Source organism: Leptonotus elevatus, chromosome 3 (genome assembly GCF_054856555.1).
Source record: "Leptonotus elevatus isolate MCC_2025b chromosome 3, RoL_Lele_1.0, whole genome shotgun sequence".
NCBI lineage: Eukaryota > Metazoa > Chordata > Actinopteri > Syngnathiformes > Syngnathidae > Leptonotus > Leptonotus elevatus.
This window is the reverse complement of record NC_141241.1, coordinates 22,792,661-22,809,753: the sequence shown is the minus strand read 5'-3', so window position 1 is coordinate 22,809,753 and position 17,093 is coordinate 22,792,661. Positions and strand designations below refer to the sequence as shown.

General features: G+C 37.6%; 1 protein-coding gene across 2 annotated transcripts in view; it reads left to right on the top strand.

Annotated features, from left to right (window-relative positions):
• itga11a (integrin, alpha 11a) overlaps nt 1-17,093 on the top strand; it is a 51,985-nt gene that overhangs the window by 11,896 nt on the left and 22,996 nt on the right. The window contains exons 3-13 of one of the 2 annotated variants that reach the window (XM_086071841.1): nt 1,481-1,593; nt 1,993-2,084; nt 3,119-3,233; nt 3,370-3,497; nt 3,583-3,731; nt 10,103-10,247; nt 10,702-10,867; nt 11,746-11,816; nt 13,007-13,151; nt 13,987-14,135; nt 16,397-16,540. In XM_086071841.1, the coding sequence (XP_085927967.1) occupies nt 1,481-1,593; nt 1,993-2,084; nt 3,119-3,233; nt 3,370-3,497; nt 3,583-3,731; nt 10,103-10,247; nt 10,702-10,867; nt 11,746-11,816; nt 13,007-13,151; nt 13,987-14,135; nt 16,397-16,540 (1,417 nt within the window). Of the gene's footprint in view, nt 1-1,480; nt 1,594-1,992; nt 2,085-3,118; nt 3,234-3,369; nt 3,498-3,582; nt 3,732-10,102; nt 10,248-10,701; nt 10,868-11,745; nt 11,817-13,006; nt 13,152-13,986; nt 14,136-16,396; nt 16,541-17,093 lie in introns of those variants that run through there. The other variant, XM_086071843.1, reaches the window with a different exon arrangement.

Genomic DNA, 17,093 nt, shown 5'->3' with positions numbered 1-17,093 from the left:
CAATAAAGTCGTGTCAAGTATCATTCCTATGGAGCAATTTGGTGCTACAGTGCTTTGCAGTGGTGAGCAGGGTTTTAAAATGTATTCCCTTAAAGTTACAAGTCACCTGCTAGAAAAATTTAATTTGTAACGTAATCCAAGTACCATAATATTAAAGTAATGTAATTTGATTAATTTGGATTACTTTTGGATTACTGAGTATGCTCATGTGCATGCGCGCTCTCTTGCTCTGTCTCTGTCTCTCTCTCTCTCTCTCTCTCTCTCTCTCTCTCTCTCTCTCTCTCTCTCACTCTGTCTCATCGTAGAAATTGTAATCCCTCGAAGTAATCCCCATTTTTAATAAATGTACCTGTAATCTAATTACATGTTTTTTTCCCCTGTAACTGTAACGGAATACAGTTACATTTGTTTTGTAATCTGATTACGTAACGACAGAACATGTATTCCGTTACTCCCCAAGCCTGGCCTTGTGTAGTTCTCCGCTCGCACAATAAAACTTTGCATCGCAGTTTTTGACAAACAATTAATAAATTGCCTTCTTTGTGTGTTTGTGTATGTGTGTGCGTGGGTGTGCATGCGGGTGTGTGTGTGTGCGGGTGTGCGTTACTTTTTTATGATGCAAACTGCAGCCTTGAAGTTACTACTCCATAAACTACAAGACCAGGTTTTTATTATTTATTTATTTATTCAATGCCTTATAATGACATTTATTAGATGAATCTGACCCCACTCAGGAGACCCAAAGTGAAGTCAAGTGAGAGACTGGCTTTTAAAAAGACGACATCATGGAGAAAGAATGTCTTCCTCTAAAAAGTATTTTAACGAGGAGACCTAAAAGTTCAGTATACCCAGGTGGTCTATGACCAGTAGCAACAACAACATGGAACCATAATGTTAATTCTGGGACACCTTGTGCCTCAATAGGCTTGAGTGCTAAAGCCTGCTCGGCTGAATTGCTAACATTCTTGCAGTTGTTAAGCTATTGCTATCATAGACAATGGTGAGCTATTGTTGATCAATTTTTGGGTGTCATCTTGATTTCATGATGTCAAAATGGGAGCACCATGATGAAGAGGACTTTTTAACTATGAATTCAAATTTCCATGGAAATGTATTGGTCCAATCATAACCCGAACACCTGTTGAGAATTTTGCTATTCATTTCCTTGTTAGACAACAGCAGTTTGTGAAAAGAGTACAGAAACAATAAACAGTTTGGACATGAACATTCTAAAGTTTAGTGACTGTTGAATTTGGTTATTTTAGTATAATTTATAGAATATTCTTTCAAACCAATTAACAACATCTAGTCAAGAGTAAAATAAAAGACAGTCACGTGACAGTAATGTTGTATAACGTATTAATACATCAATAGGCTATGTCCACCAGCAGTCTTGCCTTTGCTGAGGTTCCTTCTCTTATAGGTGACAGGACACACTTAAAGTTAACATTGACTTTTTTTCTATCCTGTGTTTTTGCAGGTTACTAGTCGGCGCACCTTATGAAATGAACGGTGCTTACCAGACAGGGGATGTATATAAATGTTCACTGACCAAACGAACCAATGGAAATGGTTGCACCAAGCTTAACCTAGGTAAAGTAACACATTATTACCAAGATTCAACAAAGTGCACATACAGCAACTTGCATGTATTCCTGCATGTGACCGATTAAACATCACATTAGCATGTGTGAGACAGACATCGGTACCAAACCAGTCATTACGCATTTTACAGTTTTATAGGTTCTTTACATTTCCATGTGTTTTGTACCACTAACGTCACCACATGGCATGCCAATTCACACAAATGTCACATGTTGCGCTTGTGAATTTAGACATACAGTATGCAGTTTTGTCCAGTTAATCTGACTATGGTTAGTCTGCGTGTGGCCAGGGAGACACCCAAGTCCGAGAAAGTGAAAGTAATCTGTGTATGTACATCATGTGTGTCTGTAAATGAGCATTTGAGATCATCTCTTGTTTTCCATCAAGGAAGGATATCTCTGACCAATGTATCTGAGCGGAAAGACAAGATGAGGTTGGGGATGACACTCACAACCAATCCTAAAGACAACAGTTTTGTGGTGAGACCATCTTAATACATTTAGCATATGGAAAAAGGAAGAATTGTCTTAATAATGTTTTCCCTTGCAGAAAGAGAAAAGCCAAATTAACTGATGTTGTTCATGTTTATGTATGGTGTTTTCTTATGCTCAAAATTGCACTCTGACACTTGAGCTCAGATTTACTTTTTCAAGTTCCTGCCTCATCTGGCACAGGATCCAGCTCACCACAATCCTGCTCCGGACACACAGCATAAATAATGAATTAAGAACTGGATCGTTCCTGTTCTTGTTCGCTATGCTCTCACATATATCGGATTTTTTGTTGTTGTTGAGACAATTGAGTCAGAATTAATCAATAAGACTCCAGCAATTGAGTTTGTTTATTTTGGGACAGTCTAAAAGTTTTTGCTGTTTTACTTAAAATTGCGGTACCATCATCATTAGACCTTTTTATTTCTGAGGGTTGATTGTATTAAAGATATCTATTCATTCCAGATTTCCGTTTCTGCAGTCAAAATATTTTTAGGTCAAACTGAAAATATGAATACAAAAAAAAACAACTAACTAAAACCAACATACACTAAATGTATCTGCTCTTGATTAAAGGGGAAATCAACCAAATGTTTTATTTATTTTTGACAATAATATGTTCTTTGCAGCCCCACAAGTCTATATATCTGTTTGATATTGTGTTAGTGAAATATGAGTTAAGCAGCAAAATCTAGCTGATTTTATCCATCTCATGAGTCGGCCATTTTGCCACTTGCTGTCGACTGAAGATGACATCAATGTTGCTCAGGCCTCATGTAACAACCAATCACAGCGCAGCTTCAGAAAACAGGTGAGCTGTGATTGGGCGTTGCCTCATCTTCAGTCGACAGCAAGTGGCAAAATGGCCGCCCCTTGAGATGGATAAAAATGTAAATGTGATATAAATCAGAATGTCATATTTAAACTAGTGAGGTCACATATAACATATTATTGTCAATACATGTTTAAGGTTGACTTCCACTTGAAAATAGGACCGATATAACTATTCTTTGATGTTTCAGGCCTGTGGCCCACTTTGGTCTTATGAGTGTGGCAGCTCTTACTACAGCACGGGCATATGCTCCAGAGTCAATGCTAGCTTCAAGTTCTCCAGAACGATTGCTCCTGCCTTTCAGAGTAAGCTTTAAACCCTTCACTTCCTGTCCCAAAGAGGAGTATAGTATTTATTTGTGTGGATGCATGCTGAAGCAACATTTTTATTATCATTTGTTATCTCTAAATGTTTTTTTTTATTTTATTTTTTATTTTTTAGGATGTGAGACCTACATGGACATAGTAATTGTTCTGGATGGCTCAAACTCCATCTACCCTTGGTATGAAGTGCAGGCTTTTCTCATCAACATTCTTCAGAAGTTCTATATTGGACCAGGTCAAATTCAGGTGTTTCCTTTTTTTTAATTTCCAGAACATGTTGTTTTGCTGGAGCTGTACTAATTGTGGTTTGTTACTGTGTCCCTTTGGCCAGGTTGGAGTTGTTCAGTATGGTGAAAAAGTTGTGCATGAGTTCAAACTCAATGATTTTAAATCTGTTGAGGAAGTGGTAAAGAGAGCACGCAGCATCGACCAGCGGGGCGGAGAGGAGACCAACACGGCTCTTGGCATCAACATTGCACGGTACATGCCGTCATCCTGTATGTCTATTGTTAGAGTAGACAATATTAAGTATTGTACTCTTTGCGTGTTCAATTAACTGAATGGTGAGATTCTGTTGAAGGAGTTCCTTTGCAAAGGTTTTAATTACCAGAAGCTTCTGGTCGCACATTTCAAGTCACCCAAGCAGTGCTTCGTTCAAATGTGGCTCCTTCCTCTTGGCTCACATCGTTATTTATTCCCAAAAAGGGTTCAGAAAAAGGTCAGCCCACAACACACCTGGTTACAACTGGATACAAGAGAATCCGTTCCCATGGGTATAAATCAGATTAAAAGAATACAATCACACATCGGCCCGTCTCCTTCGGAAGAGACAGATACCAGACCCATACACTCCCTTATTTTCTCAGGAGTGTGAGACACATAAAAATGCTATTCATTTAGCCATACTGAGTTAACTAAATCTAAAACGACTAAAATATAATTTAAAACTAAAAAACAATGTTAATAACTTAACAATCCCTCATTTGAGCTCATAAGAGCTCAACACATTAAAACATTTTTTTTTCAATGGTTGTGTGGTAAAAATAATTATCCTTAAAACATCCCTTTAGCAGAAGAGGAGATAGTTTAACAATCATATGACATTAAAAAACAATTTGATACATTTAAAAGATTTTTAGTGAAATAAGCATAGCATATGTGAGGCTTAACATAAAATGTTGTTCATTAAAAAGTGTCGCAATGTATCGGCAGACGAATATGTGTTCTTTGAAGCCATCTTGTGATGAAGTTCTTTGAAGGTCTTTTTTTTTTTTTTTTTAATGAAAAGAGTGTCGCAATAGTTCGTCTCTTCTTTAAGAATTTGGGGTAGACTACCCAAATTCTTCGATTTGTCACCTGGGATTATTCTGCCCAAAATGTGACTGATCAAAGGAATGATTGCCCAAAAAAAGGCACTTGCTCTTGATCCGTTGACTGATGTCCTCAAACGGCAGCTCCGGAACCGGGCACGGATTCAGCTGACGTGGCTCCAGGTCGGAGGTGATAAGATTGATGCTCCAGTTGTGGAATTTCGTCTCTCCTTTCAACCTGAGAGCATCAGTTGATGAGATGGCCGAGCCTGGCACGTCTCCTTTCCAGTTGTGGAATTTCTCCTCATCAACCCCCTGGGGCCGTTCTCCTGAGTGCAGAAACTTTTCATTTTTAGTTTCTCATAAACTCACATAAATTTTATTTGGAGGAAAAAACCCTGATAGTTTTTGTTAGTTGGGATTAATAAATGTTATTTGATTAAGATCCGTAGGTCCTGTGCTGTTGGAACAGGAAAATATCTATTTTTGTGACATTAAAATAGAGCCCAGCCCTTGATTGAGTTGAATGACATTCGCTCATTCATTAATATAAGACAGAGCTTGTAAATATTTATCTTTCAAATAGGTTTTGTTCAATAATAGGTAATTTTTTACCATGACTTAATTTGTTCTAAATTTGCATAACTGTGCCTTTCATATCTCTTATTCTCTTCCCAGAATCCCATGACCGGCCGAATCCTGGCATGCTGGGAAAAACTCACATATATTCATATTATCTATACTCTTTTGCAAACACTGGGCTCCAAACATTACATTTTTCAAATATGATTCTGAGATAAAAGATATAATATAATATAATTACCTTCATTCGGCGAATATACATTATTGTCCTTGCTTGCTTCAGACTTACTTTGCGATCGATTTCCTCTGATAGATTTCTTCATATTCAAACTGTGAATTATCATTTTCAAACTCATCCTGTCAATTGGAGTGTAGGCCGATACCCCACAACCTTTTTAATTTCGTTTTTAAGTTTGATTTTAATTTTCTAACTCGTCTACATTGGTTAAATTCTTAAACATAAACTCCCTCATTTGACAAAGATCCACTGATTTTCTCAAACACGTCAAGATAAAGGGAGGACAAAATAAAAACCTCATGACTCAAAAGACGTCATAAATAACTCAACCCTCTAAATCAGGCTATGAGATAAACAAAAGAGCTACAAAACACTATAAAACTAAACATAAACAGATACAACTTAAGACACTAATATATGATGACTTTGGGGCCATAAAAATAGAGGTAACCATATTACTCTAATTCTCCTAGAGTCCCGAAAATTATTTAAACTGCCAATCAACCTCACCTCTTTTATAGATTAGTGGGGCGGAGGATAAAATCACACAAAATTTACAAATATCTACCATTTCCTAGATTTAATCAAACTAAAAATCATCTTCAAACTGCTAATCTTTCACATATTAGCGGGGCTCATAAAAAACACAGCACACAAAATATTTCTGGGATTTATAAATCACAGTGCTGTTAAAAAAAAAATCAAATTTAGCCATCAAACTCTTAGTTAGTCTTTTACTTGTTACTACTCATTTTATTCTATTATTTATTTTATACTATAGCTGCAGCTGGACGAAGTCCAAAAAAGTTCCTCACGGGGAAAAATAAAAATATATCATATCATAACATATTAATAAAATTCCCATTGTACCAATTCAGAAACTGATTCTCCCAAAAATATAGGCAAAAATTTAGTAGGCTATAGATTGAAATAAATTTTCTCAATCCCTCATTTCAAATTTACATATGTCGTTTTCAATTTTCTGAAATATCTTGCTATAGATCACAGTTCCCCACTCAACACATTAAAAATGCCTTGCATATCACTATGTAGCATTTTACTGAATGGATCACATCTCATTCCGACCACCAACTTTCTTTGTCCAGACCCCCAGCAAAAGGCAGGACGGCAGCTGTTGTCAATGTTCAGTCCTGGCCAGCATGGCGGCTGTTGTGGCAGCAATGTTCAGAGCAGGCATTTAGATTTCCTCTGGATGCAAAACAGCCATAGGGGAGAAGTCACTAGAATGAGGCGTATACACAGTCACTGGGCATTGAGGAATTTGAACATCATGTTTTTCTTAGGCACAGGACGAGAAGACTGTTGCTCTGCGGCTTTAGACCTTTGATCTCTGCCACATCCATTCAGACGCTGTCTGCAATGTGGATCCGATGACACACAGTCTTTCTGAGAGCTCACCTGATCAAAAAATGCACATTCGTTGATACAATGCTTTAAAAATGCCAGACTGAGGATATGGGATCATAGCAAGACAGTTCACTCCCTGCTTTCTCAAAAATGTTTCGTAAAAAACACAGCCTCTTTATTCATTTCTCTTTTTTTTTCAATACCCCTTCAAATAGCTACTAGCCATACAACGTATCAGCAGCTGGGGCGCATCCCGTTCGCAGTTTGTAATCAGTGAAGGCCATCAAACCCTCATCTGCCTTGGAACTCAAACATCAGTTTCTAAAATGACACACTCAGAGAAAAAACAAATATTAAAAATCATTATCAACATGTCAATTTCAAAAACATTCATAACTCCTTACTCAACTATCTTACTTCCAGCCACAGCTATAAAGATATAGGCATAATTATATCAACTCTCAAACAAAATGCCATTATTTTATCATTACTCTTTATTCATTTGTCCCGAAAAGGGAAAGTTAACAAATTAACCATCGTCATCAATCATTAAAGTGTAAAGATTTATTAGCTCAGTCAAATACTATTACTTATTTTATATTGTTTATCATTCCTCTCTTACCATTTTGACAAAAAAAGAGTCCCATTACGAGGACACATTATGCTCACAGCGCACAGCTCAGCCCCCACCTTTTTTTCTAACCTAGAAACGGGGGAAGGGGGGGGGAGGAGGAATCTTAACATTATAAATCGCAAAACCTATTTTATCATATTCCCATTAATAAAACAAACGCCACTATCACAACAGTATCATCTCACACAAAACAACACCAAACTTAGTTAAAATATTAAAGAAAAACAAACAAAATCCCCATATGCACACTTCTCACTTACAAACCCCCACCTTTTTTTTAGAAGCTAGGTCACACACTCAAATGCATACGCACACACTCTTCAGTCATTATTTAAAAAATAAAATAAACGGTGTTATTCCTTCAATTCGTTGTCTACAAATCTTATAGCATTTAAACTGCAGTTTTATACGGTGATTTCAGTAAACTGGTAACTTTGAACAACCCATCCGTAAACTGCTCCACAAATGCTGGAGTCATTTTAGCATCAAATTCAGCCTTTTTCCATTACCAACAAAGAAAATACAAAAGTCTGACATACCATTTTGTCCAGCGAAAGCTTTGTATACAATCGATCCATAGTTCGTTTTTTCATTGTTCATCGACGCTTTTATTTTTCGCTGAACCGGAAGCGCATTCAGGACAAACCATTCTGTATCCGGGTCGAAATCGCCTCCATTTTTGTTTATAGTTTTTGATGTATACATTCGGTTTTAATACAGTGACGTCTCACTTTTAATATTAATAGTTCAATATGTTAACACATATGGCCACACACAGACAGACATAAGAATTACGTGACCTCTCGTTTATACACAGCGGTTACCCAATCCCGCTGAGCTAAACTGTTCTCCATACATTGCAAAATTTCTGCAAGGCGCTCATTTTCAAAATAAAATGTCACGTACCATCGAATTTAACCGTAGAACAAAAGGTATTCATACGGAAATCCTGACCCCAAAACTACAAAAGTAGGAACGCCAAAACTGAAATAAAATCTTTCACGTAATCTCTCGATTGCAAATACAGTGATACAAAAATCCAATCATCGCTGTAATCAACCTGGACCCCTTTCTGTTCAATTTCAAACAGGCGCTTTTTCAAATAAAAGACATATTACGTGTTTAGGACGTTTTCACACCAAGAGCCATGAACAATTATGTTACTTGTCCTCAAATCCGGCCAAAACTGCTTAAAAAACAGAAGCGCGTACCATAATCTTCGCAATCCTTAGTAACAAGAAGGACTTGTTACGTCATCCGGCAAACCCTTTTATATATTATGGTCTAAGGATTCTTCATAGCGTTGACGAAAAACAAAACAAATCAAAAAATTAACCGCTATTTCTTCCTGTACAAAAAAGCTTCATCACTTCGAGTCTGCATTACGTCACCTTCAAATGCACCACTCCACGACGTGTTTAGTTCAATATCGTCGGAATTATCACAACTCACAATAAAACGACATCAAAACTACAACTCGTTCACACAGATCTCTTTTAAAATTTAGATAATTTGGAAGACGAAAAAACCAGCTGCAGCGGACCAGACAGACAAAACTTCTTCTACGTGGATAAAGATCTCCACTTACCGTACTTTATTTATTTAGGCCTAGAAGTTCCGCCCGTCCTTGAACGCCGCAGCTTGTTCCACGTCAGAATAACACCTTCCGTTTGGTTCAACGGAGGAGACCATTCGTTATAATTCAGCGTCGGCGGTCACCATTTGTTAGAGTAGACAATATTAAGTATTGTACTCTTTGCGTGTTCAATTAACTGAATGGTGAGATTCTGTTGAAGGAGTTCCTTTGCAAAGGTTTTAATTACCAGAAGCTTCTGGTCGCACATTTCAAGTCACCCAAGCAGTGCTTCGTTCAAATGTGGCTCCTTCCTCTTGGCTCACATCGTTATTTATTCCCAAAAAGGGTTCAGAAAAAGGTCAGCCCACAACACACCTGGTTACAACTGGATACAAGAGAATCCGTTCCCATGGGTATAAATCAGATTAAAAGAATACAATCACACATCGGCCCGTCTCCTTCGGAAGAGACAGATACCAGACCCATACACTCCCTTATTTTCTCAGGAGTGTGAGACACATAAAAATGCTATTCATTTAGCCATACTGAGTTAACTAAATCTAAAACGACTAAAATATAATTTAAAACTAAAAAACAATGTTAATAACTTAACACTATCAAGGCTCAAAATAACTTTTCTTTAAGGAACAGATTTGCTAACCAATAACTTTATATGAGGCGCACCTTTCTAATATTTAGGGGCTTTCTAATATTTTTGTGTAAGTGTACTCGATCACCCAAGCACTTTACATGTTACATGTCCATTTTAGGTTAGCTTAGCAATTAGCATGGTTTCTATGTCTTTCCTCATCACTCCTACATGAGAACAATATTTGTCAGAAGTGCAGCTTATTCGCCGCTATGGAGGTGATGAGTGCTGACCTTGGAGCAATTCTGCAACATGTTTAGCCACACTAGTAGCCAGCCAAAGCTCTTTGCTAGCTCGGTTGTTGTGGCAGAAGTAGCACTGAGCTTGCCTCGCATAAGTGACATACTGTAAAAGCTTTTTGGGACAGACAACTTTAAAATCTGTGATTCTCAGTTTTGCTATTCAACGTGTTTAAAAGAGGTGCAAAAAGTGACACCTTGACTGTTAGCTCATTTAATGATCTGGTGCAAATATGGTGCATGTTGCTGTCACAGATCTGAAGCTTTCAAACAAGGAGGTCGACGTGGAGCCAAGAAAGTGATGATAGTGATAACTGACGGAGAGTCACATGATAGTGTTGACCTCCAGCCAGCCATAGAGGAGAGTGAGAAGGACGGCATCACCCGTTACGCCATCGCTGTGAGTCTGCTAGACCCATTATTCACCTGAGTTTGAGCTCTTATATTATGAGGGGTTTTTTTCTGGTGGCTACTGAGTTTCAAGTACAGCTTTAAAGCAGTAATGGTATATAAACAGTAATGACCTCATCAGCTAATGTAGGAATGTCATGTTAGCAGTGGAGCCAAAAACAATCAACCCCAACCTCTACTGAGAGGATGTGCAATTAAAGGTGTAAATGATGTTGTCCAGACTACATAATACTGTGGTTTCACCAGTTTGCTCATAACACACTTTATTGCATGTATGCCGTCTTTGAGTTCATGGAATTAGTGGGAATAAAAATCATTATAAGACAACATTCTCTGACACTTTCTCAAGATATATTAAACTGTGATTTGGCTAACAGCGTGGCAAATTACATGAATAGAAGTTTTTATGTCGATTGCTGAACTTTGCTTGCGTCTTCACACAGGTTCTTGGATACTACAATCGGAGAGGAATTAACCCTGAGGCATTCCTCAATGAAATCAAATACATTGCCAGTGACCCCGATGACAAACACTTTTTTAATGTGACAGACGAGTCGGCACTGAAGGACATTGTGGATGCACTTGGTGAACGCATCTTCAGTTTAGAAGGTTAGCATGATAATGCTTTATTATATATATATATGTTAGGAGTGTCAATTAATTCTGTAATTTTGAGTTAATTTAAAGACCTTTAATGCTACCATTTTTTTTTACGCGCAATTAATGACTGCCCCTTACTTGGAAAGCCTGTACTGGGGGAATTCCAGTTGCAACGCAGTAGACACGTCCACGTCAAAATTTAGCAGTAATACATTTACTGATAATGCATATATTTGTGGAGACTGGGGTCAAGTTGTATTTTACAATTTTAAAACTGTGCAGAATTTCACAAGTTACTTCATGTTAAAGATTAAGCTAGCTCTTAACATGAAAATAAAAATATCACCAATGTCTTACAAATGCAATTATGCCATCTAGTGGCAGAAAAATGACCTCAACACAAATCAATATCTCACTCGGTACAGTACATCTTTTTGATTTTAACTCAATTTTATGAATTATTATGACTTTTTTAGCCAAGAGTATGAAATCTTTGGAAACAAAAAATTGTATTGTACATTTAGATTTACAGATATACAATTTTTTGATTAATTGTGAGTCATGTGATTAATTACAATGAAAACAATTTAATCACCTATGCATACATATATATATATATATATATATATATATATATATATATATATATATATATATATATACATTTTCTTAACCTCACAAGGGTCGCTATCCCAGCTGGCTTCGGGCAGTAGGCGGTGTACACCCTGAACTGGTTGCCAGCCAATCGCAGTATATATATATATGTGTGTGTGTCTGTGTGTGTGCGTGGGGGTGTGTGTGTGTGTGTGTCATCACATGCCATCAGTATGGTGTGGGAGATTAATTTTGTGCGCTTCAAAGGCCTTCAAGATTATTTGCTTACGCAGGAACCAGTAAAAATGGAACAGCGTTTGGTCTCCAGATGTCTCAAGCTGGATTCTCCGCTCACAATGTTGAGGTAAGTCGCACTTATGTCTTTCAAATTGTCTCATACCGTCTGTCATCGTATGGAGCAACACATTGTCTCAATTTTTATGGCATCTTATTGCCTCCTCATAACCCACCATTTATCACTTTTCACTCCCCCTCAGAGGTGCCAGAGGGACCCAAAGGTCTAGGTGATCTTGATTTAGGGGCCCCTGGCAGAAAATACTAATTTTCTTTTCCACTTCAGCCATGCAGGGATGGGAAATAAAATACTGCTTCTCTCCAGGGAGACACTTTACTTGGAGTTGAGACACATTTCATCAGTCTTGCTGCAGTATGAGTTGTTATTCCTTTTTTGCTTTGCAACCCTCTATCTGGATGACACAGCAGAAGAGGGGAAGGAAGGCATGTCTCACCTTGGACATTATAGACTACCTAGAGTAATTCGTGAAACTGTATACTAACCCAATGGGTTAATGCTTTGGCTTTTAAGTTTCCCTTCACAGTGTGTCAAGAGACAAATCAGTTCATCCACTTATGCTGAAAATAGTGAACAATTTGCAGACGGGTGACAGAAAATGTCGGAAATTCTGTCCACAAGGCCAGATTCCGTCAATGCTCCACAGCAGTCAACCTGAGAGTTGAAAGTAGGATAACTTATTGGAAGGAATGTTGGGATTTAAAAGAGGAAGAATGTCCTCAAGGCCCAGATGTGTGGTTTTTTTAGACTGCAAGCTGCTTATGTCATATACTACCAGACATTTTATACATCATCATTTATGGTTTATCCAGCTGTTGTTTATTTAGCATGCTGAAATCCAGAGTAAAAAAAAGTGTTGCTTGTTTATATTCTGTAAACATCAGTTCTCCACATGATTCTGGTTGTAGAAAATTGATTTGTAGGGATTAGTTGTGATTTTTTCCTTTTTTCATGGATAACCTTAACATGGCATGTTGAGGTCTGCACATTCCCTGATGGGAAAATCTAAACCAAAAGTAACCAATAGTTTCAATAAAGTCAAGAGAGAATAAAGAGATATTTAATTACCCTTATATGTCCCAATCCATACCAGACAAATTGATCCAAAATGAAATGGTTTTGGTTCTATTGCTATCGCTCTCTTTCCACACTAGACACAAAATAAACCCAGTGCAGTGAATATCGCTGTAAAGTTTTAGAATTCCGTTTTTACAGTGATATGAAATGTCTATCACCTCTAGGATGGAACTCTGGTGGGAGCGGTTGGGGCTTATGATTGGAACGGGGCAGTGCTAAAAGAAACACGGCAAGGGAAGGTGGTGCCTCCAAAAGCTTCTTATGCGCAGGAGTTTCCTGAAGAGCTCAAAAACCATGGCGCCTACTTGGGTGAGTATCCCCCCAAATGTATTAATTAACATGCACCGTATTTTATTTTTTTAATAGAGGAACTCTGCCATTGACATGAATTAATTGAACATGATGTAGTTTGTTCATCTACAACCTATATATGTGTATTTAAGTTGGTCTTTGGATCTTTTGTCTCTCTCATTTACATACGTAAGGTAATTCTCTAAGAGTTTCCACATCAATTTTTTCAACATGAAATACAGTAGAATATTTTTTGGGGGCCAATTTTTGTAGAGATCAATTTGGTTTCACTTTTTACAGACACACCAAATGAGGAGCCTTTTTTTGGTAGGAGGTTTGCAGGGTTGTCTTCATGACGGACCCCAGTGCCCCACCACTCAGTCTTTTCCATCCCATCCAGCACCATCTATCTGCTCCACCACAAAACCTGTGTTTTTACCATCAGTGGTTTGTTTGACTAAGCTTATCCAGCTGGCTGCCAGCTAAAGTAGCTCGAGTCGTAATATGAGGTGGAAGTAAAATTCTAGACAAGGGGTATTATAGAGGTGGAAAAGTACATGTTGATCAAGTGGAATTTTCAGTGGGAATACACAAAATAAAATACTGGAAAAAGAAATGTATGCATTGCGTTTCACCTCAGATTCCTACGAACATCTGTTTAAATTCACCCTCAGAGCTAATATACTCTATGTCCAGGTATATAAATGTATAAACTTTATAGTTTTCAAACAGCAAACTTGCTTCAATAATATCTCATTATTTGCAGACTTTGGAGTGAAAGTGTGGGAGCCTTTGAACTTTCAAAAGGTTATCTAATAGTATAAAAAAAATTTTTGTTTCTTTTCCTAATCAGGTTATACAGTGACATCAGTTGTATCAGCTAAAAGTGGACGTCTGCTTGTTGCCGGAGCGCCTCGCTTTAACCATACTGGAAAAGTGATCATTTTCACTCTGAAGACTCCTGGTAACCTCACCATCCTCCATTCCCTCAAAGGCCAGCAGGTAGTAACATAAACTATTTGTGCTCTCACACGGGATAGTTTAGTATTCCTAAAGTTTCTACTCATTATACACAGGAGCATAGCCAGTAGTTTTTTAGAAACAACACCTCAGTAAGGGGTGTACGTAGGCTGAATTCTTGATCATACCATCCACATTCATGGTTTCATGAATTAAAATGTACCCATTATCAAGAATCTTGCTCAACACACTCATAATACAAGCAGGATCAAGTCTAGTTAAAATGCAACTGACATCTTATCTTACTAGATAATGCCATTTTCTTTGCTGTTGCTTTGCTTTTTGGTACTTTCTCATAGTCTACTTCTATCTCATGCATTTTTTCGCTAGCTAAAAAGCCAGTCCGAGTAAACAATTGTCATGACGGTCAATGCAATTTTGCATACGTAGAACAATTGCTCATTCATTGAAATATCTTAAAAAAAAAAAGTTTTTTTTTTTTTTGCCTTTGATTTCATGAAACATGGCTTCTTCCCAGCCATAATGATTGCTTGCTCAAATATTATTTTCTAAAGATAGATTCTTTTGGAGTTTGCGCTCAGATCAAACAGTTAATATATTTATATTAACTTGCGGCAGTCTATCAAGTGGTCTAAGAATATTGCATCCATGTGAAAATGGCAGCAAAATCAAAAGTTGAAATCTGGTCAATGTTACTGTCACTTTGACACGTCTGCTTGTGTTTGTTCTTTGCGGAGTAAGGCAAGTCAAAATAATTTGAATTTAAAGACAACCTGAATGCAAAGATGCGCCTTGCAACTCTGACACTGGGTATATAATTTAAAGGGGAAGTCAACCCCCCAAAATTTCATGACAATAATATGTTCTATGCAGCTCGTCTAAACACGGTATTCTGGTTAATAAGACTTGAGCAGCAAAATCCAGCAGTTTTTATCAATATCAGAAGGCGGCCATTTTGCCACTTGCTGTCGAGTGAAAATGACATCACAGATACTCAGATCTCAAGTAACAATCAATTACAGCTCAGCTTCTGAAAGTAGGTGAGTTGTGAGTCGACAGCAAGTGGCAAAATGGCCGCCCCCTGGGATGTATAAAAACGGCTGGAGTTTGCTGCATCACTCATATTCCACAAACGTAATATTATTGTCAATAAATGTTTAAGGTTGACTTCCCCTTTAAAGTCAGAATGTCATCCAAACAGTAACTGTGTTAGTCATTCATAGATTCTACTGAGTTTAAATTTAGCGATGGATAAAATGTTGTCTCTTGATGGAAATATTATAATATTTAGTGGCACTCATAGACTATTTTTTTTTTTAATTAAGCAATTAATTTTTTTGTTTGTTTATAGTCGTCTCACATGGTTTAATTTGCATATATTGATATAAACAACAGTATAAAACAAGTATTTGTTGACCATGTTAAGTTAGTTAAGTTAATGTAGAAACTATCCAACTGATGTTTCTTTCTTGGGAAACTGCCTATGAAAACAAAAGAGCCACTGTATGATAGTTTGCCAGAATGCGTACAACAGCGGAAAAATTTAAATGTGTTGCTACTAGTCTGTACATGCAGTATTCCTACAGGAAAATATTATATCAGCGCAAATTATGGAGCCTGTTCTGGTCACCGGATTTATGGAACTAGTATATTCCAGCTGAGAGTGGAACAAACCAGACCAGACAAGATAGAAGAAGGAAACTTGCGAAAATTATGTTTAGAAAATGTCAGGGTGTCTATTGTCTGAAATGCTAAATATTGCCCAACCTTGTCCAGTTGATTGTTGGAAAGGTCCTTGTGTCAGCAAACACATATGTAATGATCAGTAAAACATAATAAAGAGGATGTGGCAATGTCTTCTTGACCACTACACTCGCCATTGGAAACTGGCCTGTGGCCGTGAGTGTGGAGCAGTTGACATTTTACCTTGGCAGCAGCAACTCATCACAAACAGCGGAACATTGTTAATTCCTCATCACTTCTGAAATTTCTTCTTCTTTTTTTTCATTGTCACATGTTTCTAATCAAAAGCCAGATAGATGTGTTCCATGCAGTGACTGATCCAGTAATGCTCCCACAGTCGGAACATTGACAAATATGTCATAACAGTTCAATTCACAAAACACAAACCCACATTTGCTTGGAATATTGACGATGTAGAGCCAATTTCGATGATCAGACGTCAATGTCGCCGGACTGTTAGTTTTACAATATAAAGATACATCAGGAAAAAATTGCTAATACAGCTTGAATTATTTTTCAAACATGTGGTCTGTTTTCAGATTGGCTCCTATTACGGCAGTGAGATTGCACCACTGGATATTGATGGAGACGGTGTAACTGATAACCTTTTGGTGGCAGCACCAATGTTCTTCAGTGGAGGCATGGAGAAGGGAAAAGTATACATCTACAGAGTGACAGAGCTGGTAGGTGGAAACTGCACTGGCATCAGTCTAGTTGAGGCCAAGTAAACTGTTTTAGTAAATGAGGTCAACACCTGTTCAGACTCCAGACTTCCCCAATCATTTCACAACACACCTCAGCAAAGGTCCACAAATGCACAAAGAAACAGATTGTTGCATTCCTGCTCTGCAAGTTAACTGCAGGCAGACTTTTACCAGATCAAATGTGGAGATCAAAAAGGAAAAACTTTGCGACGCCAGTGTAGCGACTTTAATAGATGTTCTATAATGAACTCAACAGGAAAGTATTCTGTCCCATCTAGACCTGTTGCAGGCTAATCATTGCAGGCGAGAACTTTCTGTAATTGAAGGAAATTTCCAGGTCTGTCTTGCTCATTGGAAAAATAAATGGAAAGGGGCACTTTATGGTATGGACCAACCACATGTAACTGAACAGAGAAAATCTATATGCCATCCAATTACTTTATAGTTGTGATAAGTGACGCTGCCGAAACATAGGCCAATCAGATGTTTTGTCAATCTGGTTAATGTGCTTGAATGATTATTAACATTTTTG